This window comes from Salmo salar, chromosome ssa27 (genome assembly GCF_905237065.1).
Source record: "Salmo salar chromosome ssa27, Ssal_v3.1, whole genome shotgun sequence".
Lineage (NCBI taxonomy): Eukaryota > Metazoa > Chordata > Actinopteri > Salmoniformes > Salmonidae > Salmo > Salmo salar.
The window spans coordinates 30,185,875-30,211,114 of record NC_059468.1 but is presented as its reverse complement, the minus strand read 5'-3'; the positions used below and the strand labels follow the sequence as shown (position 1 = coordinate 30,211,114).

Genomic DNA, 25,240 nt, shown 5'->3' with positions numbered 1-25,240 from the left:
GTCTATGTCCTGGGAAATGTTCTTGTTACTTACAACCTCACGCTAATCGCATTAGCCTACGTTAGCTCAACCGTCACGCAGGGGACCAACTCCTGAATACGTTTTTTAACTAAATGGCAGCCATTCGGTGACTGTGGATCTTCATGGTAGTTTGCAGGTCTTTTGTATAATGCACGAGATTGGTTTATCAGTGATCTTTTTTTTCAAATACAACATACCCCGGAAATGACAGCTGTTTCTTCTTCCTGTGAATGGCATTCGCCAGTGGTCAAATTGAGTAAACAAAAATGTACATTTGGTTGGTAACGTTACAACTAATTTGTTGTTGCACGGTGTTAACATGGCTTGAATTAAATACATTTAATGCATTTTGGTTGATTCATCTTCCCCTGGATTTCGACAAGTTGTAAAATAAAGACGGCCAAGGAAAGATCGCGCGGGGATAATTGCGGGCTGTGCGTGTGACATCACACATATCCATTACTAGCTCCTCTCAGCATTGCTCGGGTTTGTATTTAGGGGGATGGGGCCGTGCAGAGGATGATAGAGCTCTCATGGTGTTGAACTTTACTTCTTGGCTAAATCCTTCCACTTCCTAACCGAGCCACCCACATTGTTTTATATATAGTACCCATTCACGTATGTATTTTGGCGACGTTTGACCGGAGAAAAGTGGAGTATCCGTACGACCACGGTGCACGCTGAGAAACTACAAAATGTATTCCAGTGGAGCTGCTGGAGGTAAATTGTCCATTGCTAGTTAGCAAGACGGCTAACTATAAGGGTGCTAATTTGTATGTCGTTGGGGTATCTTCAATCATTTGCATGATGGTTTGTTTTCATTTTGTAACATTGTTCGCCAACCTCAATATAATTTCAGAATAACATTTCGTCCTAGTTACCTAGATCTTGTTAGCAATTATTGCCACCGTTTCCCCGGCCCGTTGTTACTGTAGCTTTTAGCTATGCCTGTTGACCTGGCTAATGATAGCTGGAAGTCGATTAACTTGTTGTTCAAGTCCAATCCTAAAGTAAGATTCATTTTGGCAAATTAGCGAACAATTGCTTTAAACAAGTTCTAGAAAGAATTTGGCCATCAAATAGTTGGCTATTCGGTAGCCATCTTGCTAGCTAACGTTAGCCAGCTCAGATGAACAAATTGTTAGCTAGCTAGCTAGGTTAGTCATCTTCCCTTAGCCAACGGCGGCTTGTTAGCCTTTTCAAATGTTAGCTAGCTAGCTGGTTTGCATGCTGACTAGCTAACACAATTTAGCTAGCTAGCTGACTTGTTTTGCATGCTAGATAGCTAACACTATTTAGCTACGTTTTAGCCATTGCTTGTTGTGTGACTTGCTAGTTATATTTTAGAGGCTGTTTGAAAAAAAAAGTTATTCTATATCCTCTTGGCTAACTAGTTAACGTTACTATTATGGGGACCAGTCAACTTGCTATGAGCAACTTTGGGTGAATTTAAGATTTGCTAGAAATTAAGGTTGCACCACTGATATGCTTGTTGACTAACTATTTTTCTGTTGATTTATGTCCTACCCTCCACTTATTGAGAATGATAGTGACAAGTTTCAACTTCCAGGTTGCTAGTGTGTGCTTGTTGATAAGGGAGAAGATAAATCGCCCAGCAGTTGTAGCTACATGACTCTGTTCTAAGGCTGATAAGAGGGCAAGGCATTTACAAATAGTTAACTATGCAGGAAGAAAGTATGGGGAATAAAAATGTATATGCAGAATGACGTGATAAGGTTTCCTTTGGGCATTTTCAAAAGAAGGAGTAATATATAAGAATATGACAAAACATTTTGATCCATTCAGCCTTCATTTGACTCATTGTGAGACATGTCAATTGACCACTGTTTTCTTCTTCTCTAGCTGCTGAGATGCTTGAACCACCTCACTCCTCGGGGTCAATTGGCTCTGGTAAGCTTCCTTCACACCAGTCTAAGTCTAGCACTATGTTTGTACCGCCAGCCTACTATACCCAGTAGTATACATTTTGTTTTCTCCTGTCCCCCGGACTACTGTAATGTAAATGTCTTGATTCTGGCATGCAAATACGGCAAGTATAATTGTAGGAATCACTTGGGTGGAAAAGTGTTTACCAGCAAGAAAGAACAGTAGACTGCACTGAAGCATAAGGCATATCTTTTCCAATGCACTGGTTTGCATCTTACATGTCCTGAATAGCAGACCCCTGAAATCCCCTCTTCTACTGACTATTACAGCAGATATTCAGACATTCTGATTTGAAATGGAGAGAAATCCTATAATAGTTCACTCTTCATAGAGGCTTAGCTAGCTGAGAGAAAAAATAACCACTGGGAAAAGTCAGCTCAATCAAAGACTGCATTTTTCTGTTAAACTTTCCTGGTATTTTTTCCTGCCACATTAACAATGTCTTAATCATGCGTTAAGACTCACAAGGACATTCCACTTGTCCTCTTCAGAGTGACTTATTGGACATGACAGTTTTGTACTGTATAGCTAGCTAGTGTGCATTGTTAAAGTCAAAAGGGAGTTATGTGGATTCAAAGAGCTGGAGAACAGAGATAAGATGTCAAAAGGGAGTATGTTCAGACATGTTCTTCCATGACCTCAAGGCCCCAGACCAAAGATGCCTGTTCGCTGAACGAACAGTCATACTCGGCCAGGGCTCACCAACCAAATAGTTCAAGCATGGCAGCAAAATGTATTGAGCATCCATACAACTATTCACATTCTAGAAAATAATATTTGATGTTCAAGTGTGAAAGAACAATCTTGTGAGTTACCCCAGTATAGCCCAGTCCCAGGTCTGTTTGTTGTCTTTCCAACTCATGACCATGAACATAGGAGTTGATAAAACTTCTCAATGTTCTGGGACAAGGCTAAACAACCTGTTTTGTATGTACAGTTATTAACTTGTTTCTTTGTTTGCTTCCTACCCCTGACCCCTCTGATCCAGATCCCCCGTCTCCCCCAGTGCCAGAGTATGTGTTCAAACCCCCCTCACGGCCAGACTTTGGCACCATGGGCAGGACAATCAAACTGCAGGCCAACTTCTTTGAGATGGAGATCCCCAAACTGGAGGTCTACCACTACGACATCGACATCAAGCCAGAGAAATGCCCCAGAAGGGTCAACCGGTATGGAGCCGTTTAATTGGTTTACAGGCTTTCACCTGAGCCAAATAACTAGTAGGCTATTATCTTGTTAATGACGATTTGTACTGTATTGATAAAGTCTAACACGCTCCATTTGTGTTCTCAGTGAAATTGTGGAGCACATGGTACAGCACTTTAAAACACAGATCTTTGGGGATCGAAAGCCAGTGTATGATGGGAGGAAGAATCTCTACACAGCCATGCCCTTACCTATAGGGAGGGAAAAAGTAAGTCTCCCCATCTGACCAGAGGTGTCTGTTATGTGAAGGCCCCTATGTTTTGGGACAGCTGTGATTACACACAATGTGATATTATGTACACGCAGTGGCCAGTTTATTAGGTACACCTATCTAGTACCGTGTCGGAACCTCCTTTGCCTTCAGAACAGCCTGAATTCTTCGGGGCATGGAACCGTTGCTCTATCGGTATCAAGGAACCTAGCGTGTGCCAGGAAAACATTCCCCACACCAATACACCACCAGCCTGTAGCATTGACACCAGGCAGGATGGGGCCATGGACTCTGCTTATGCCAAATCCGGGCTCTGCCATCAGCATAACGTAACAGGAATCGGGATTCATCGGATCAGGCAATGTTTATCCACTCCTCAATTGTCCAGTGTTGGCTATCGCATGCCAACTGGAGTCACTTCTCCTTGTTTTTAACTGATAGGAGTGGAACCTGGTGTGGTTGTCTGCTGCAATAGCCCATCCATGACAAGGACTGACGAGTTGTGTGCTTTGAGATGCTACTCTGCACACCACTGTTGTACGGCGCCGTTATTTGTCTGTTTGTGGCCCGCTTGTATGATTCTTGCCATTCTTCAACCTCTCATCAGTTAGCTGTTTGCACCCACAGGACTGCTGCTGACTGGATGTTTTTTTGTTTGTCGCACCATCCTCCGTAAACTCCAGATACTATCGTGTGCGAAAAGGGGGCCGGCCAGCTTCTGCGACACAAACTGGCGCACCTGGTACCAATGATCATACCACGCTCAGTCGCTTAGGTCACTCGATTTGCCCATTCTAACGTTAAATCGTACACTAACTGGATGCCTGTTTGCTGGCTATTTATAGCAAGCCACGGCCACGTGACTTGTCTGTAGAAGCGAACTATTTTCGTGAACTTGGTGGTGTACCTAAATAAACAGGCCTCTGAGGGTAAATTACATCATAATATTGGTTTTCATCTTGTGTATAGACTACTTATCACATGTCTTGGGGTATACAGTAACGTCAAAGTATTTTCCCCCTTCCTGATGTTCTCTATTTTTGCATATTTTTGATACTGTATGTTATCAGATCTTCAACTGAAACCTAATATCAGATGAAGGGAATCTGAGGGAACAAATAACACAATGACATGTTTATTTCATAAATAAAGTTATGCAACACGCAATGCCCCTGTGTAAAAAAATAATAATGGCCCCCTTACACTCAATAACTGGTTGTGCCACCTTTTTGCTGCTATGACTGCAACCAAATGCTTCCTGTAGTTATTGATCAGTCTCTCACATCACTGTGGAGTAGTTTTGGCCCACTCTTGTATGCAGAACTGCTTTAACTCAGCAACATTTGTGGGTTTTCAAGCATGAAATGCACGTTTCATTTTCATGTAGACTTGATTGTGTGTTGGATGATTTGTATTGCTGCATGACCCAGCTGCACTTCAACTCACAGATGGATGGCCTAACATTCTCCTGTAGAATATTCAGATACAGACTATTTTAAACACACCAAAACACCTGTGTCCACAAACAGGTGGAGCTGGAGGTGACCATCCCAGGCGAGGGGAAAGACCGGAACTTCAAAGTGGCCATAAAGTGGGTGTCCTGCGTCAGTCTGCAAGCTCTTCAAGAAGCCCTGTCTGGACGACTGCCAAACATCCCCTTTGAGACCATCCAGGCCCTGGATGTGGTCATGAGACATTTGCCCTCTATGAGGTCAGTGTTTTCCCCTTTAAAACAATCAGTATATTTTCGGTATGTAATATTGGTATTTAATGGTGGTATTTAGTTACAGCACATACATAGTTATCAAACAACTGTTCTTGTGCAAATGGACTCAATCAAACCAGTAAATGGGTCCACACACCTAATATGCCCCTCTATCCCAAGACGTTTCTTCAATCTTTCCTTCAAACATGGTCACAAATCGCTGTTTTCTTTGTACACACCAAAGCCTTACAATCCCCATTCACTTCTAGTATATTTGTCCCGGTGGGTTATGCAAATTCCTCTCTCCTTGTCTGTTTGTAAAGACAATTTCAGTTGCGATATTAATCACATCTTCCAACAGGTACACCCCAGTCGGACGTTCTTTCTTCACCCCTTCAGAGGGATGCTCCAACCCCCTGGGCGGGGGCAGGGAGGTCTGGTTTGGGTTCCACCAATCGGTTAGGCCTTCCCTGTGGAAGATGATGCTAAACATTGACGGTAGGTTTCACACTGCAAATTTCTGCCTCCCAAATGGCTGTAAGGAATGTACCATTTGGAACACAACCAAAGTGTCAGACTAGAGTATGTCTCTGTGTGACTGGAAGGAGGATAGTACTGGAATCTCATTCCATGGTAGGTTTCAGTCAGTAAATAAGTGGCATTGATTAAGCTCGCCCTAAAGTGCTGATTTGGGTGGAGCTTGTGCTTTTGTGGTGATGCCATTGGTCCTGAAAGTGTAAACCCACTGCTAAAATGAGTGCAACCTACCATAATGGTAAGTTACAGTATGTACCTGGAAGGAGGAGGATAGGTCTGAATCTGTGCTGTGCTTGGTGTTTTGTTTTTGCAGTGTCGGCCACTGCCTTCTACAAGGCCCAGCCTGTGATTGAGTTCATGTGTGAGGTTTTGGATTTCAAAAGTATCGAAGAACAACAGAAACCCTTAACCGACTCCCAGAGAGTAAAGTTTACCAAGGAAATCAAAGGTAATCATTCATTACCAGGTAATCAATAGTTGCGTTGGGTTGGTTGTTTTGTCTGTCTGAGTGGAAATATTTAAATACTTATATCCAAAAATTCTGTACTATAACACACATAAATGTTGCTATGATGCGTGTATCTTTGTGTATTGACTTAAAATCTTAATCTGACTTGAAATCAGAGTAGAATGTGATCAAATCTGAATCTGACCATTGTCTTGTTGTGATTCTCAGGTTTGAAGGTTGAGATCACTCACTGTGGTCAGATGAAAAGGAAGTACAGAGTATGTAATGTGACGAGAAGACCAGCCAGCCACCAGACGTAAGAAAGAACACCCTAAAATATTGACAACAGCCTCAATTCCTTTAGTTTCCTGTGATGTAAACATGACTGGTTTGCTTAGGGATGTGATAGAAACAAAACTAATACTAACACGTTTAACACATCATTCATGCACAGGTTAGGAGCAGATCCCAATCAAGTTAAACAGAAATCCCCACTTGGTCTTGGAGTTCTTTGAAAATCCATTTAAACTTTTTTTCTTTTGGGTTGGCTCATCTGTTTTACTTCAGGTTTCCACTGCAGCAGGAGAATGGCCAGACCATAGAATGCACAGTAGCGCAGTACTTCAAAGACAAGTACAAACTCATACTCCGCTACCCCCACCTCCCCTGTCTACAGGTCGGACAGGAGCAGAAACACACCTACCTCCCCCTCGAGGTCAGTCTGCAGTCTCCCCTCACAACTTGTTGATGGTTTACTGCTGGGTTTAAATTGTTACAAAGAATGAGGACCCGGACGGTATTACAGAAACTCCACTTTACCATTACTTCGACAGACGATGCACAAGAGTATGTTTTAGTCATTTAGCAGACCCTCTTATCCAGAGCGACTTACAGTAGTGAGTGCGTACATTTTCGTATTGGTCCCCCGTGAGAATCGAACCCACAACCCTGGCGTTGCAAGCGCCATGCTCTACCAACTGAGCCACACGGGACATCATCATGTCAGGTAGCCCAGAAGTGTTTTAAAACCTGCCACACTTCCTTTGAATCTGCTGTTTTTTTTCAAAGGAAAAAAGACATGCACACATTTAAACATGATATCGTACTCATCCTTTTATCTAGAAAATGCATTGCACAAATAGGCTTTTAATCACTTTACACATTATTAAATGTAATTTGCCTGACGCGTGAGTGGAGGAGTCTCGTTTCATACAAGCCCATTTGTTTACTCTCCTTTATTACCTTTGGCCTTTTTCAAAAGGAGGCAAGGAGAGGATTTAGCAAAACCAATTGACAATCTCCATATGCAAGACTATTCTCCGGCTGAAGCCTTCGTGATGTGTCCCTGGGGGTGGTAATAAAGCTGTGTTGTAATGTATGTGTCTAGGTCTGTAACATAGTGGCTGGCCAGCGGTGCATCAAGAAGCTGACTGACAATCAAACGTCCACTATGATCCGTGCCACAGCCCGATCGGCACCCGACCGCCAGGAAGAGATCAGCAAACTGGTAAAGAGACTTATCTGACTTGGGAGAGTAAACTCAAGCACCGAGTGTCTTGAAAGCTGCTTTTATGAACTTGAAATGATCTATTAGGATGTACAATGACTCTGAACTGCTGTTATTTAACTATTGATGGCCTGACCATATGTGAATGTTTTCACTCAGGCGGTCTTTCCAAAGGCCTAGTGTGTGTGTGTGTGTGTGTGTGTGTGTGTATGTGTATACACACACACACAGTGGTGTAAAGTACTTCAGTAAAAGCACTTCATTATTTATTATATTTTTGCAGACTTACTTCACGACATTCCTAAAGAAAATACTCCATACATTTTCCCTGACACCCAAAAGTACTCGTTACACTTTGATAGGAAAATGGTCTAATTCACACACTTATCAAGAAAACATCCCTGGTCATCTCTACTGCCTCTGATCTGGAGGACTCACTAAACACATGCTTCGTTTGTAAATTATGTCTGAGTGTTGGTGTGCCCCTGGCTATCCGCCAATAAATTTAAAGAAAATGGTGCATTTTAGAAATTCCATTTACTTTTGATACTAAAGTATATTTAAAACCAAATACTTTTAGGCTTTTACTCAAGTAGTATTTTACTGGATGACTTTTACATGAGTCATTTTCTATTGTAGTACTTTCTCCACCACTGTATATAAACCCTCTGAATTATTTCCACTAAACCATTGCTCTCTTTTCAGATGAGAAGTGCCAACTTTAACAATGATCCTTACGTGCGTGAGTTTGGGGTGATGGTGAGGGATGAGATGACTGAGGTGAACGGCCGAGTCCTCCAGGCCCCATCCATCCTCTATGGAGGGCGGGTAGGTTTCTCTTATTTAAGATGGGTTGATTTTATTCACTGTTTCTTAATCCTGGTCCTGGGGACCCAAAGGGTTGCACATTATTGTCTTTGTACTAACCGTACACAACTGATTCAAATGATCAACTCATCACCAAGCTTTTAATCAGGTGTGTAGTGCTAAGGCAAAAACCTGACATTATAAAAACTGCACTGATGAACAACAGTTCTTTATGTATATTATGTAAAGGGAAACTTAGAACACTCCAAATAACAAAGTTATGTCATTGGATTTTGAATCAGCCTTCTAATGTGAAACATCCCATTTAAGCCCGGTGTACACAACCCAATTTTGGCCCTGATTTTTAGCTTTCCCAGCGACAAAATCCCCATGTCGTTGCCTACTCGGGGTGTGCAGCCGTCACCGACGCAGGGTTAATGTGAGCGGGTCAGAGACGTAATCTGCGGGCTACTGATCTAGTCTTTGAGCAGTCCCAGACGTCCCGATATTTTCAAACATGTTTAATTTTATCTGCACAAAATCTGCAATGCTCTTGTAGTGTGAGATGTGCAACAGCAAGTTGAGAATGGTGGTCAGCAATAGCCAATGAGAGCTCGCTAGTGAGATGCTGTTGTTTTGTATCACTCAGAATGTGTAGACTCTCGCAAAGGAGCGAAAGCTACCACTAGTATGCGTCTGTACTTGCCTTTATAACCAAAGCTAAAGTGTCAGTTACAGCTCTGAAGTGCACAAGCAATGTTATTAAATTCAAATGATGACTAGACATTTGAACTCTGTATGGCAAGTGTGAATGTCTGACTCAAAAAGTTTGAGGCTGCTTTGAGCCACAGCACGTTGGAGCTACATTTAATCTAATCATTGTTTTGGCGAGACAGCGTGGTATCAAATCCTCACCGACCAAGTGAAGTCTTGCAGGGTGACCTTAGTCTGTGCCTCATCACTTAGTATCGCACCACTGTGTTGGCAACACAAACAAAAACTACAGGAAAGTCAGTTGTTTAATGCGAGGCTCAGCGATGTTAGGATTTTGACTCGTGTAGTGTACACCCGGCTTAATTTCTCTCATTCAGACAACTATTTGTCTCTGACCCTTATCTCGTCTTCCTTTTACTCAAGCAGAATAAAGCAATAGCAACTCCCATCCAGGGAGTGTGGGACATGAGGAACAAGCAGTTCCACACTGGCATAGAGATCAAGGTGTGGGCCATCGCCTGCTTCGCCCCACAGAGACAGTGTACTGAACTCCTGCTCAAGTAAGAACTGCAGGAGCCCTTAGGAGCCTCAATAACCATTGCGGGGGGATGTTTATAATTGGGATGTATTTTTTAAGTTAAAGTATTTTTCCATTTCTAAAACTGTTTCTTCTGTGTTAGCCCGCTTATGATTTCAATCTACACAATATTTTTGGAATCCAATAAAGAGTTTGAGGACACTTATATTGCGTTTTTGTACCTTCTAACCTGTTTCTCTCAGGGCGTTCACAGACCAGCTGCGTAAGATCTCTCGTGACGCGGGGATGCCCATCCAGGGCCAACCCTGTTTCTGTAAATACGCTCAGGGGGCGGACAGCGTGGAGCCCATGTTCAAACACCTGAAGTACACCTACCAGGGCCTGCAGCTGGTGGTGGTCATCCTGCCTGGGAAGACGCCCGTCTATGGTGAGGAAACTGGAAACTATAGTGAACAAAAATATAAACGCAACAATTTTGAAGTTACAGTTCATATGAGGAAATCGGTCAATTGAAATAAATTCATTAGGCCCTAATCTATGGATTTCACAAGACTGGGAATACAGATTGCACATGTTGCTCACAGATACCTTTAAAATGCAATTGTGTTCGTTGTCCATAGTTAATGCCTGTCCATACCATAACCCCACCACCACCATGGGGCACTCTGTTCACAATGTTGACATCAGCAAACTGCTCGTCCCCCCACAACGCCATACACGTGGTCTGCGGTTGTGAGGCCAGTTGGACGTACTGCCAAATTCTGAAAAACAATGTTGGAGGTGGCTTACGGTAGAGAAATAAACATAAAATTCTCTGGCAACAGCTCAGGTGGACATTCCTGCAGTCAGCATGCCAATGGCACGCTCCCTCAACTTGAGACATCTGTGGCATTGTTACGTGACACAACTGCACATTTTAGTGGCCTTTTATTGTCCCCAGCACAAGCTGCACCTGTGTAATGATCATGTTTAATCACCTTGATATACCACACCTGTCAGGTGGATGGATTATCTAGGCAAAGGAGTAATGCTCATTAACAGATGTAAACATATTTGTGGCCAAAATTTGAGAGAAATACGCTTTTTGTGCGTATGGAAAATTTCTGGGATCATTTCAGCTCATGAGATATGGGACCAAAACTTTACATTTTGCATTTATATTTTTGTTCAGTATATGTCCCTAAGTTAATTAATGTCACTGTTTATAACTGCCTCTAAATCCTATTGGTTCAGTTAGTGCTGTTCTGGATTATTTAGTGGATTATATGTTCAACTGTATAAAAGCAAATTTCACATGTGATCTTTCTACCTTACACTTTGACATTTTTGTCATTTAGCAGACACTCTTATCCAAAGCGACTTAAATTAGTGCCTTCATCAAACTAATTCAGAATTCATTGCAACACACGAACTAGTTGTATATCTCTCCTGTTGTGCTGACATAGTCTTTCTCCCTCCCCTGCTTCTCTGTGGGCTAGCTGAGGTGAAGCGCGTTGGTGACACGGTGCTGGGCATGGCCACCCAGTGTGTCCAGGTAAAGAATGTTCAGAAGACCACTCCCCAGACCCTCTCTAACCTCTGCCTGAAGATCAACGTCAAGCTGGGCGGGGTCAACAACATCCTCCTCCCACAGGGCAGGTCAGTGCAGAACCTCTCTCATTATCATGGCTATGAATACTTGCTGGTTTACTGTTAATGTCTAACAGTATTGTACTCCGCATTCAGTTAAAATATATAAACCAGTATGCGTTTATTCATGACAGCTGTAAGACTTACATTCTTCCATAATAGCTTTTGTGGCTTATTCCAAGATATTAGTCTACTCATTCACCTATACATTCACATGCTAGAAGTGAAACGTCAAGTCAGTCTCCATCCATCCATGTATATGTCCATTCTTCTGTTCACACGTCTTCTCTTCTGTGATGATGGCTCTGGTTAATCTTGTGGGTGTCTGTTCTTCCCAGGCCCCTGGTGTTCCAGCAGCCAGTCATCTTCCTGGGTGCTGACGTCACTCACCCTCCTGCTGGAGATGGGAAGAAACCCTCCATCGCTGCAGTAAGTCAGACAGAGCAGACGCTCCACAGGGCCTTGTCACCTACCAGGGACTGTAGGGTTGCATCTCAATAGTCTACAGTAGTTTATTTTACCCTCAGAACCATGTTTCTGCTAGGGAGTAGGGGTGCAATAGTCTACAGTAGTTTATTTTACCCTCAGAACCATGTTTCTGCTAGGGAGTAGGGGTGCAATAGTCTATAGCGGTGTCCTTTACTATGTCCAACATCTGAAATGGAGAGAACTGAGGGAATCAATAGCCTACCACTCCACCTTGCTCACTGACCAGCTTTGACCTGACTTTAAAAACAGCCCAAAAATAAATGATCTTAAGTGTGCTCTGTGCTTCCTCGGATGTGCTTCCTCCTGATGAATCCCTACATATCCCCCTAGTGAAAATCCTGACGTGTATGTTTCTATATTGTCCTGATCACATCCCTGTTCCTCTTTTCTAGGTGGTGGGGAGCATGGACGCCCACCCCAGCCGCTACTGTGCCACGGTGCGGGTGCAGCAGCATCGCCAGGACATCATCCAGGACCTGGCCACAATGGTCAGAGAGCTGCTCATCCAGTTCTACAAGTCCACCCGCTTCAAGCCCACCCGGATCATCTACTACCGCGACGGCATATCTGAGGGCCAGTTCAACCAGGTTAGACTTGAGGTAGACTTGAGGAAATAGGATTTCAATTCAATTGCATGATCTGTAATTGTACTGTACTGGTTGTGAGTAAAGGATTTTGTGCTATCTATTTGTTTTTCTTTTGGTTTCTGTTTCTATTGGTTACCGTTCCAATTTAATTCTGAATGCCTAGTATTTGTTTTACTGAGATCAAATCAGTTATTTCAGATTTAACTTTTTAACCAAAAAGAAAGTTAAAAATGATATTTTTATCCCGCTACTGTGCTACTGTGTTTGTTTCTATTAGTAACCGTTCTTACTCTGAATTGCCCAATCTATCATTTTTTTCCCCCCTGATTTGTAAATATATGTATTGTGACGTGTGGGAGTTACTGTTTTTTAACTGTAGCTGTCGTTTTGGGTTTTATCCAGGTGCTCCAACATGAGTTACTGGCAATCCGTGAGGCCTGCATCAAACTGGAGAAAGACTACCAGCCCGGGATCACCTTCGTGGTGGTGCAGAAGAGACACCACACTCGACTGTTCTGCATGGACAGAAACGAGAGGGTTCGACATCTCTCCAATTCATACTGACCACTATTATTACTGTAAAAGAAACTTCTATGAAATGCCTACATTGTGGTATTTTATGATTCCTAATGTGTTTTGTTCAGGTTGGTAAGAGTGGCAACATCCCTGCAGGCACCACAGTGGACACCAAAATCACTCACCCATCGGAGTTTGACTTCTACCTGTGTAGCCACGCTGGCATTCAGGTAGGGACCAGCCAAATGGCTCCCTATTCCCTTTATAGTGTACTACTTTTGACCAGGGCCCATAGGGAATAGGGTACAATTTCTGACACAACCCAGGACACAGTAGAGCTAGGAAGTAGAGAAGGGACTGTTCTGGAAGAGAGCCTACCTCCAGTTTTACTAATACTAAACTCAGCAAAAAAAGAATCATTCCTTTTTCAGGACCCTGTCTTTCAAAGATAATTTGTAAAAATACAAATAACTTCAGATCTTCACTGTAAAGGGTTTTAAACACTGTTTCCCATGCTTGTTCAATGAACCATAAACAATTAATGAACATTGCACTTGTAGAACGGTCGTTAAGACACTAACAGCTTACAGAAGGTATGCAATTAAGGTCATCGTTATGAAAACTTAGGACACGGAAGAGGCCTTTCTACTGACTCTGGAAAAACACCAAAAGAAAGATGCCCAGGGTCCCTGCTCATCTGCGTGAATGTTCCTTAGGCATGCTGCAAGGAGGCACGAGGACTGCAGATGTGGCCAGGGCAATAAATTGCAATGTCCATACTGTGAGACACCTAAGACAGCGCTACAGGACGAACAGCTGATTGTCCTCGCAGTAGCAGACCACGTGTAACAACACCTGCACAGGATCGGTACATCCGAACATCACACCTGTGGGACAGGTACAGGATGGCAACAACAACTGCCCGAGTTACACCAGGAACGCACAATCGCTCCATCAGTGCTCAGACTGTCTGCAATAGGCCGAGAGAGGCTGGACTAAGGGCTTGTAAGCCTTTTGTAAGACATCACCGGCAACAATGTCGCCTATGGGCACAAACCCACCGTCGCTGGACCAGACAGGCCTGGCAAAAAGTGCTCTTCACCGACGAGTCGCGGTTTTATCTCACCAGGGGTGATGGTCGGATTCGCATTTATTGTTGAAGGCATGAGCGTTACACCGAGACCTGTACTTTGGCGCGGGATTGATTTGGAGGTGGAGGGTCTGTCATGGTCTGGGACGGTGTGTCACAGCATCATCGGACTGAGCTTGTCATTGCAGGCAATCTCAACACTGTGCGTTACAGGGAAGACATCCTCCTTCCTCATGTGGTACCCTTCCTGCAGACTCATCCTGACATGACCCTCCAGCATGACAATGCCACCAGCCATACTGCTCGTTCTGTGTGATTTCCTGCAAGACAGGAATGTCAGTGTTCTGCCATGGCCAGCGAAGAGCCCGGATCTCAATCCCATTGAGCATGTCTGGGACCTGTTGGATTGGAGGGTGAGGGCTAGGGCAGAAATGTCTGGGAATTTGCAGGTTCCTTGGTGGAAGAGTAGGGTAATATCTCACAGCAAGAACTGGCAAATCTGGTACAGTCCATGAGGAGGAGATGCACTGCAGTACTTAATGCAGCTGGTGGCCACACCAGATACTGACTGTTACTTTTGATTTTGCCCCCCCCCTTTGTTCAGGGACACATTATTCAATTTCTGTTAGTCACATGTCTGTGGAACTTGTTCAGTTTGTCTGTTGTTGAATCTTATGTTCATAGATATTTACACGTTAAGTTTGCTGAAAATAAACGCAGTTGACAGTGAGTGGACGTTTCTTTTTTTGCTGAGTATGTGCTTCTGAGACCTAGATGTAGTTTCACTCCTCTAAATGTTTTTATAATTGGGATGTTTAACATTGTAGGCTGTTATACTTTGGTTATAGTAGAGCTAAATGACATGCATTACCACTAAACATGATTTAGTAATGGTAATACCTTTCCCCAGGGTACTAGCCGACCATCCCACTACCATGTGCTGTGGGATGACAACCATTTCACCTCGGACGAGCTGCAGGTGCTCACCTACCAGCTGTGCCACACCTATGTGCGCTGCACCCGCTCCGTGTCCATCCCAGCACCAGCCTACTACGCCCACCTGGTGGCATTCCGAGCCCGTTACCACCTGGTGGATAAGGAGCATGACAGGTAAGAGACCGCGTCTGATGTTGACCATGGCCCTGTTCTCATAACCTATTTAAAATGCATCTTATTGCCATCATATCGCTGTACCATTCAAACTGTGACAAGTTAGTGATTACCAGGAAGTGATGAAGGAAGAATTATTTTTTTTAAGAATTTGGACTAAATAATTCCCAAACTCTTTCCATTGTGTTCATTCTAGTGCGGAGGGCAGTCACACGTCGGGACAGAGCAATGGGCGTGACCAGCAGGCTTTGGCCAAGGCAGTTCAGATCCACCAGGACACACTGCGCACTATGTACTTCGCCTGAAGCACCTGGGGCGGGCATTGGTGAGACAGACCCAACAGGGAAGAAGCCTTCTCTCCTCCCACCTAACCCCCTTACTGTATCAGGTGTGGGCGTTAAGTGGGTTTGTCGTCTCGTCTCTCCCCGCCAGTAAGGTGGAATGATACCAAACAAATTAGGGATGGTTTCTTTTCCAAAATGTCCACAATTATTTTCAAACATGCATACAAAACCGCTTTCCCCCCCTTCCTGGCCTAACCCTGGTCATTATTCGGTAGTACTATGTAAAATGATTCCTCAGAAATGGGTTGTGGTGGAGTGGACTCCTTTATTTTACATGTTGTACATTTGTTTGTATTTGTAAATGTGGGGGGAGATACATTTGTATTACTTTTCTTTACACTGACAGTTGGAAATACTTCTATCAAACTAAGGGGCAGTATCATCACACTTTGGTGTTTAGACACTATCCAGTTTTCTGAAGGGGTCCCCAGGGTTGAAAGGAGGTGGGGATATTGAAAACGAGAACGGTCCGATAGGTTTATAATCATTCTTACTCTTCACAACTTTATTTATCAGCCAATCAAAGCAAAGTGCACTGACCAGGACTTAAGTACACAAGTACTTAACATGTTGTCTTTTCATTTGTATGTACTATGAATTTAACAGGCTTGGATACAGTACCAGCCTCAGAGTATTTGTCCTCCAACACTGGTGACCAACACATTTTTATGCTGCATCTGATGACCGCTAAGCAAGTAATTTTTGTATTAGATTTTCATTAGACTTTGAAACTGTTAACACTTACTTTTTATCAAGACTTATACAAATTAATAATATGAAATTGTAACAACAGCAATTTTTGCTGTCTTGCCTTTTACTTGGACTGGGTTGTTTTGTCAATCTATGGCCAGTGGCCAGCGAATATATTTACTAATAGAATGGGACTGGTTCCCAACAGACACCCTTTGTGTTCTCTGAGCCACATTACATGTGAAGACATCTACATTGGGGGGGGGGTCAAGTCTCTTGAAATGAAATCTGTTGTCTTGTTTTAGTGTCCCCCTTATTTTCATGTAATCTATTATTTTACAAATGTGTGCATAGATGACTTACACATTGGATCTAGGTATTTGGATATGTTAACCCTATCTAGTTTTCTTTATGGTTTTATGGCAGTGACATGGTTTTCTCCCTACTGGGGGGGTAGTTGTACTGCTGTCGTTGATGTATGAATCGGTAGAGTAAAGCCTGTGATGTCAGTGTCACGTGTAGGAACTGGACTGAAGATGAGGTGGCGTTCTATTGGGGGAGAAAGGATTCTAGACTGCTAGATATTTTCTGTTATTCCTCTGTAAAAAAGGGAGCAATTATGCTATTCTACTAGTCAAGCAAATTCTTTTTTTTTTTTTTTATGCAAGTAGTTTAATTGTTGGCTTTGTATCATAGCCTCATGGGATATAGGGTATATTTTGAATACGCTTTTAGAAGAGAATGCTAAAATGATAGAAGGAATTTTTCAAAACGATTGTCCGGTATGTAGTTATAAAGAACAAAAAAAATTCAATATAAGTTTATGCAGAGCTTGCATGCAGAAATTGTAATGCCTTCCATAACGTTTTTTTATTCCCTTTTCTGTTCTCCTTAGTAATGACATTTTAGCAGGGGTTTTTCATATAGCCTAGATTGGCTGGCTTTTATCTCGCTCTTTTCTAACTATGCATTGTTTTTAACCAAGAGATTTTAGCAGTGACCTTTCCCAAAAATGAATATTAGGACATTTGTAGAGTAGTAGTTTTTTTGTTGCTTGGTGCGTTTTAATAGCGTTTGTAGTGCTTCTTCCCTAGACCTTTGTAATGTTATGGGGGGTTGTGTTGTCGTCATTTGTATTGTACAGCACACAAGAAATCGGTATATAGTTTGTAGAACACACATCACTCTTCTTAGCCAAACAAGATTACACATTTTATACAAAATTCATGTCCTAAAGAAACTGAAGCACAAGAGACCATTTTTAATTCCAGGTGCTCGACTTTCTCTTTCACTAATGTCACCTTAAATCTCAATGGACTTGTCGAAGATGCTCTTCACTTACCATAAGTATGGTAATAGACGTTGAAGTGGTTTTGAATGCCTTTTATTTTTTCTCTACCTTAATTACATTCATTTCTCATTACCTTCAAAGTCATCCGAAGTCCGACTGACTGTGGAGCATTCTTAGAAATCAAGTACTTGATATTTACTTGTTTTTTTGTTTTCTTTGCTGGTCTCGTGATTTGTACATTTGGATGCACTTTTGATAGTAGTGAACATAAATTTCCTTTGATTGGTCGAGCCAAGCAGGAAACCCGGACATACATTATGTGCAGTTGTGTTGAAATGACTGTGTGTTCTACCTCTTGTTACCTGTTCTAGTGTTATGGTAACGTCACACTGGTCATTTCTTCATAATTACACAGGATATTATATCTGATGGGCATCGTTTGAATCTTATGTTGTCCTGTGTTTAAACCGTTGTCATGTATGACAGTCAGTGAACCTGCGTTCTGTATTCATAGTTTCATAGTTCTTGTGTGGGATCTTAAAGCTTGTTCAAGATGTTTCCAAAACAAACAAAAAGTGAGAGCAAATGATTTGATCGTAACAAGCTTATTATTTTAATTGTTTTATGCGCCAATGCATTCATTTTTAGCACCTCATTGCATATCTTTGGAGATAGATGGTGTTGCCTAACAGACTGCTTTGTAAGCAACATGTTGGTAAAGCCAAGGCTAATAACAATTTAGCTGCTTACCCACAATTTGATGATTTAGTATTTTCTTTTAAGCTATTTGCTTAATACTTTTGAATATGCAACATGTACTGCTCTGCTCCCATAGATACACATGGGGTATGTAGAAAGCCATCTCCCATGTTGCTTTAATTGGGTTCATTGAATGCAGTGATTGAATGAAATGTTGTTTTTGGAATGCGTCGTCTTAGCTCCCCTCATTGTCTCACATTTGATTCATGTTTGCTACAGTCAACCCGACAGATGGCAGGTTTTAGTTAATACAGTTCAAGTAGACATGATTGATAACATGAGTTGTTGCTGTGGAAACTGATCAAGCATGACTTGTTGTAGGGTGCACTGGTCAAAACAGCATGTTTGCTCCGTTGAATTGTGAACATTCTCCTTTCAATATGGCTGAAGTTCAACTTTTCATACTACCGTTTTTCATCCGTTTTCCCTACCTGAAGTCTGCCTCACCTTTTGTTCATCCTAAACTTGTTTCTTGGGAGATGTGGTCTTGTTACTGCTTATTTGTGTTTTAAGTTACTTATTTATACACAGCACCTTGGATTATACCAGACCTGTACAGCATTGCTTTTCCTGAAAATATCCGAAACATTTGATAATGTTATTTTGCACTAAAATAAAAACCCTTTTGGAGCTGTAGTCTAGTCACTAGTTTATTGTCTGAGAGAAAATGACACCAGATCAGCTGGTTATATAATGCATCGTGAGTCAATACCAGGCTAGTTTGTCTGACACCATACCAAGTCGTTGCATTGACAACTGGTCCCAGATTACACATCAAATTGTATTGGTCACATACACGTGTTTAGCAGATGGTGTAGCGAAATGCTTGTTTCTAGCTCCAACAGTGCAGTAATATCTAACCATTTCCCAACGTATTCACACATCTAACTAAGGAATGGGATTAAGAATGTATACATAAACGGACGAGCAATGTCAGCGGCATAGACTAAGATACAGTATATACATGTGAGATGAGTAATGCAACATATGTAAACATTAAAGTGGCCAGTGATTTCAAGTCTGTGTATATAGGCAGCAACCTCTGTGCTAGTGATGGCACACGTGCACTAAGCCAGACATTCAGATGGTTACACCTAGGCCTGTTTGTCGAGAGGGTTTCTCCCAGCCAGCATACAGTGGGGATTCACTGAAAATAATGCCTTTTTAACGTCTTCGTCAGATAAATAACTGCCACTGGGTTGTGATTGAATCTCCTCCCAGAAGAGGGTGCTATTCATCATTTATTCTATTAGTTTTGAGCTTTTGTATTTCTATGGCCATGAAAAAGTAGAGGAAAAACCATATGCAAAACAATAGTTGAAACTGACATTTATCTTCCCATGTATTAGGATGATAGGTAGACGTCTGGTAGTTGTGAACATTCTGATTGTATCTCTTACTGGTTGTGTAAATGTGTAGCTATAGTCTGATGCCAAAGTAGTGTGTGGAAAAAGGGTCCAGCAAGTTGATGGTTAAATGTGTATCACCTGCATTGTTGTGGTCGCCAGAATTAGAGAAGTCACAGGCATCAAAGAATGTGGAAGAATTAGTATCATATCCGTATGTAGGCGTTGACTGCACACCTTTTTTTGATCAGAGAATACTTAGTTATATTTAAGCAATAAGGTACGAGGGGGGTGTGGTATATGGCCAATATACCACAGCTAAGGGCTGTTCTTAGACACAGCTCTTAGCCATGGTATATTGGCCGAGGTGCCTTATTGCTATTATAAACTGGTTATCAAGGGGCGGCAGGTAGCCTAGTGGTTAGAGCGTTGGGCCAGTAGCTGAAAGGTTGCTGGATCGAATCCCCGAGCTGACAAGGACGTCATTGTAAATAAGAATTTGTTCTTAACTGACTTGCCTAGTTAAAGGTTACATTTAAAACCAATGTAATTAGAGCAGTAAAAATAAATTGTTGGCATACCCATGGTATACGGTCTGATATTCCACGGCTGTCAGCCAATCAGCATTCAGGGCTGGAACCACCCAGTTTATAAAACGATTTAGTCTTTGTCAGCCAAATCAGGAATGTACGCAAGTGAGATACAGTTGCCATAGGGAAGTCATCCATAAATGGTATGTGTATTTGGTCTTGTACAAAATAACATTAAAATCATGCACAGGCTATCTCAAGTTAGTAGTTATTGCATGAAATCAAGACTTACATATGCATCGTGGGCTCAGGCCACGATTAGCGCTTTTCTGGGGGAAAAGACACAGTGAATAAGAAGTATGTTGATGGGGGTGTTTTCTTGTATTAGAAGGCATATCATGTTAAAAGATAATTGGAACAGTAGCTTTACATTCTAGGAAAAGGTGCTCTTCATATAAGGCTGAGGGTACAAGTCCTATCAGACGGTCTTTGTATTATCAATATTTTTTATTAAATCGATGTCAAGGAGTTGAGCATTTGATTTTGTGCTGTCAGTGAGTATTTGTGGAAAACAAATATCGATAACTAAAGGTTATGAATAATAATAGTCTGTCTTATACATAAAATGACAATAGATCCAATATTTATCTTTATCATGCTTATTTGAGTCGTTGGAATGCGTTTGCATGACATTTTCAAAGGTATTTGAGATGGTTTAGCTTCTCCATTGCTTAGCTTTACCCTGTAGTAGTTTTTGCTTGTATAGCTTTGATTTGGGCAGAACATTGTCTAGATGGGCTGAGAGTAGTAGTAGTAGTAGTAGTAGTAGTAGAGGTTGGATTTTCTATCTTATCCAGCTAAGGTAATGGCTCTGGTATTACAGAGGAAAGTGAAAGCAAACAACGTAAATTACAAAGCGGGTGCTATCTGTGTTCAAACTATTTTATACTGTGGGCAAACAAAAAATATAAAATCGGATGTGTGTACAGAAAGGCCGCTCTCCTTTATCCATCTTCCCTTGAAGGTCTACATTTGAAATAACATCCCTGTTTAGTAGAGTAACTTATTTTCTTAACTCAAATGTAACAATGAATGTACTTAAGGCCAGTGTATTTTGTAATAATAAGTTGTATCCACCTGTAATATATGCTTGTATCATAACTTTTGTTTTTTATGCATGCTCATTAGCTTCAGTCCACAAACCTTAAACTGATTGGCTCCTGAAACTGGGATAAAGTCAAACTTCAGTCTTTGTTTTCCTAAGTTCTTTAGAACAGGCTAACATCACCTATTGTCAAATAATTAATTCCCCTTTAGTCATCACATTGAATAGACATAAGAAACTGATTATAGTCTCATACATCTTGTTCATCAGAAAGCAAAATGTTATGATTTCTTAGTTAGCTTTCAAATGTATCACAGGAACATTTAGACTTCTATAAAATGAAAACATTTTTGCTACATGAAGTGTTGCACTGGTGCAAAGATGGGTCTGTTTGAACTTTTTTCCTTTGTTTGTGTGTGAGGTGTTGGTTTTTGGCTTATGCTTGTCTTGGTTCTGATATTCCACTACAGTACACACTAGATAGTTTTATGGAAAATGACTAATGCTGTCTCAGGCAACTAATCCAACATCTAATTTTGTGTTGACACCTTTCTTGGAATGTCTGCGAATGTCAAAGTTCTTAAGATACTTATGATCTCTAACATGACGCTGTCTCAGTGCCATGGCTTCAGCATGTCCTGCAATGATGAGCGTCCCATATCTCAGTCTTCTCTCCCCCTTGAGTAAACGGCATGATTGCTTTATAGTGTTCTTTGGTTGAGCTGATTCCAAGCACTAGGCCAGGATTGTCGTCATGCCAAGCTTGACCCGCTATGATCCACAGTGATGCGATCCTATTTCAAAAGAGAACAGAGCCTTCATAGCGCTTCACCAAACTAATGCCATATATGTGCATTTAACATGCAGGACTGACATGGATATGTTATCCTTCTGAAAGAATTGAGGGCTTCAGAATGACTTGGCTTTTTATATACCAACTTAGTAAACTACCTCAAAACGGTCTCGGGTGCTAGTGTTTATCCCTAATTTATGACGAAGACAAAGATCAATTGTAGTGACCAAACAACATAAGCCAATACTGTGTATTAGATAGACATTATTTTACAACCCAGAAATGTATTACAGATTAACTTTACATACTAAAACAAAGTTCAAAGGACCAAATTTTGTAATTGCAGTTGAAGTCTCAATGTTATTATATATGCATGCTAGTCCTCTTTTATTTTAAAATGTAGTGAAAACAAAAATAACCAATGAACGCTTAGCTAGCAGAAACTGAGTTGGGAGTTGTTTGCGTAGCAATATAAACTGTAGTCATGACTGGATGATATATTGACGTGCCAATCGAATGGCTATTTAGATGGATGAATAATCACTTACTAGTCCTGCTATACGTTTTTGGTAGCATTAAATATTAACAATGGGCTGCAGATGGGGAGAAGCTTGTCAATGGGATGATGTATGCAGAGCAATAACTACTGAAGTCCAAGCTAAGGTTGTGATTTGCTTGACTAGGTGTAATGCAAGTCTCACCTAGTGAGCTACATGAACCCTGCCTTGTGATCTAGAGTCGACTACAGCAGCCCTCAGACTCGGTGGCGTCTTTCATTCAGCCTTTAAGAGATGACAAGGATGTGTGAAAAATGGAATGTACTTGTAGTTTAGCAATCAAATGGTCCACAGTTAAAGCTTACTAAGGGTCTGACACAATCTGCATCTTTAAGTGATTTTTATCCAGTACCGCAATAAAACCGCCAAGGCTTTTATTTCATTTATTACCAGTTTTAATCTGTTCTTACACCCAGAAAAAGGAAAATAACTATCCAAACTATTAATTATCCACATTGGTAATGTTTTAGATGTATTTGCATGATACATTTTACGAAGTGAATACATTTGAACTACACTTTCCTCAATGTTTTGTACATTGTGACATGATATACAGATGTAGCCTACTGGAATATTTCAGTCACTTAAGATAATCTGATAGCCCAATGGAAAGGTACAAAAAAGGTATGTAAATGAAATTCCAGTTGTGTCATTGTCATCTGATCTGAAAACATCACATGTTTTTTATGGTGTTGTGTGCCTTTTTTAGCGATTTATTTTCCACCTATCCTATTGGAGTTGCTCACCCATATTTGATTTACAGCGCCACATAACATTTCCACATTATCATGCAACCTTGAGTGAAGAAGCTGCATAGAATGATCAGTATTTGTGTTTTGCACTTTCAAAGCAGTTTAAAAAAAATGCCCGCTAAAAAGCTGGGCAGACAGAAAAATTAATAAAACAAGGTATTTTATGCTATCAATATGAATAATATGACTGAAGAGCTTTTCTAAAAAGGTAAAGATATATCTATATATATTCACAAAGTACCTCATAAGCCTGACAAATGCTGCATTGAATTTTCTCATTTTTTATTTTGTCTTCATATTGTCCAATAAAATGTAAATATCCCCTCTGGGAGGTTTGATTGTCACAAGGCTGTGCATATGCCATGCAAAACCAGTTCACTGTCAAACATTTAAATGGTATTTTCTGAACCTGAAGCCAAAATAAATGGTTGTGTGAGATTGTGTCATGTATGTACTTTCCTTAAATACATTTATCATTCTAAATTGTAGCCACCTACTTTCCATGTTTTGCTTGTTAGGATGCTGTGAGTGTCCAAAGATCCCAAAAAATTGGTTTCTGTCACCTGAGGAATTAATTTCGTTTTCCATCAACAAAACTATGGCGACTCCAAAATGTTCAACGTGACCGTTGACTCCGGTATTGCCATGAAAGGGCTGTATCTGCAACTGTTTGTCCTCCCTATCTTATTCTCCCACACCTTTGTCTTAAGATGGCCTTAGAACTTCAAATGGGGTACCTTCTAGTATATTTGGCCTTAAAAGTACAAAATTATGCACTAGAATCCACACCTTGAGAAACCATGTCATGCATGCGCCATTGCCACATATCTACCTCCTATGAATGTAAGTGTCCTGGAGATGCAGTCACCTGATTTTAATTTGTTCTGTTACTCTTTTTATTTTATTTATGACAATCATCCTTGAATTATCAATTAAATATTTTTGAAAAGCCCTACATTTCCTTATGTCTTGACTTTTCACAGTAAACACTATCCAGGACATACCATTTCTGTTTTAACCCGTCATTGATTTTTTTCTTTAAATGTCAATGTAAGCCATTGAGGAGCAAAGTGACCAAATACTCTTTGCAAAGGCAGTCCTGCACAGTACAGTGAACTCAAACCTCCCTCGCGTGTCATTTAGATTTAAAGTTTTCTCTATTACCACATGCCAAAACTGAATTTGCTGTCATATCTATCACGGAGAGATCTTTTTGGTGCTGGTTTATTTGTTCGATCCACTGCTAAGCAGCTCCTCCTTGTTATAGTTGTTGTAAAGTGTCAGTTTTGATGTCTATTACTTTTTTGTTAACAATTATGATTACAAACGAGAGATGCTGTAAAACCCTGATAGAAAACAATGTGAATACGTTTCACTTAATATAGTTAACTCTGGCTTGACTGTAAATTGCATTAATTCATAAAAATGTCAAGTTTCTTCAAACGTTTGTTGTCTTTTACTATGTGTATATTAAGATTTGGTTAAAATGTGAATGGTTTGATCTTGTCCCTTGATGTACATATGAATAACTGCTCATGGTGCTCGTAGGTGGACATTATAGATTCTGCAAGTTAATCATTTAGTATGACACATTTTTGGCTTCATGAACCACATGTTCCCAGTGAAATGACACAGTCCATCTTTAGCTGTTTTTGCCATTCTTATTTACTTACGTCAGTGCTAGACTTTTCCAAATACACCCCTTGCAGCCTTTTCTATTTTACTGCCAAAACAGCACTCCCTAAACATACACAGATGGTGTCCATAAATCCTAATATGATTTAGTATTTGTTTAAATGAGGTGCTATACTTTTTATTTCAGCCATAAAGTCTATTTGTTTTTGTTTTTTTACTGCCCCCAAAAGTACAGTAGTCTACACCTAGCAGTGTTTTTTTCTTCTCTTTTTTCCTCTCGAAATGGTTCGACTGTTGCATGTGCACCATCTATATTAGATTGTGCCGTTCAAGCCCAAGAGAATGGGAGTAAAGACTGCCGATTTCCTCAAATACA

General features: G+C 41.1%; 1 protein-coding gene across 6 annotated transcripts; it reads left to right on the top strand.

The window, feature by feature from the left end:
- Positions 1-241: 241 nt before the first annotated feature.
- ago2 (argonaute RISC catalytic component 2) lies at positions 242-24,672 on the top strand. 6 transcript variants are annotated; one of them, XM_045709720.1, is made up of 20 exons: positions 242-741; positions 1,885-1,932; positions 2,957-3,137; positions 3,262-3,382; positions 4,915-5,096; positions 5,452-5,588; positions 5,941-6,093; positions 6,304-6,391; positions 6,643-6,790; positions 7,463-7,582; positions 8,288-8,410; positions 9,527-9,663; positions 9,884-10,068; positions 11,120-11,279; positions 11,609-11,699; positions 12,152-12,358; positions 12,749-12,883; positions 12,991-13,092; positions 14,863-15,062; positions 15,259-24,672. In XM_045709720.1, the coding sequence occupies exons 1-20, from the start codon at positions 717-719 to the stop codon at positions 15,365-15,367; spliced, it is 2,652 nt and encodes an 883-aa protein (XP_045565676.1). In that variant the 5' UTR covers positions 242-716; the 3' UTR covers positions 15,368-24,672. The 6 variants fall into 6 exon arrangements, with proteins under 6 accessions (XP_045565676.1, XP_045565674.1, XP_045565673.1 ...); XM_045709718.1 differs by having other exon boundaries at positions 2,942-3,137; positions 9,530-9,663; XM_045709717.1 differs by having other exon boundaries at positions 2,942-3,137.
- The last annotated feature ends 568 nt before the right edge of the window (positions 24,673-25,240 follow it).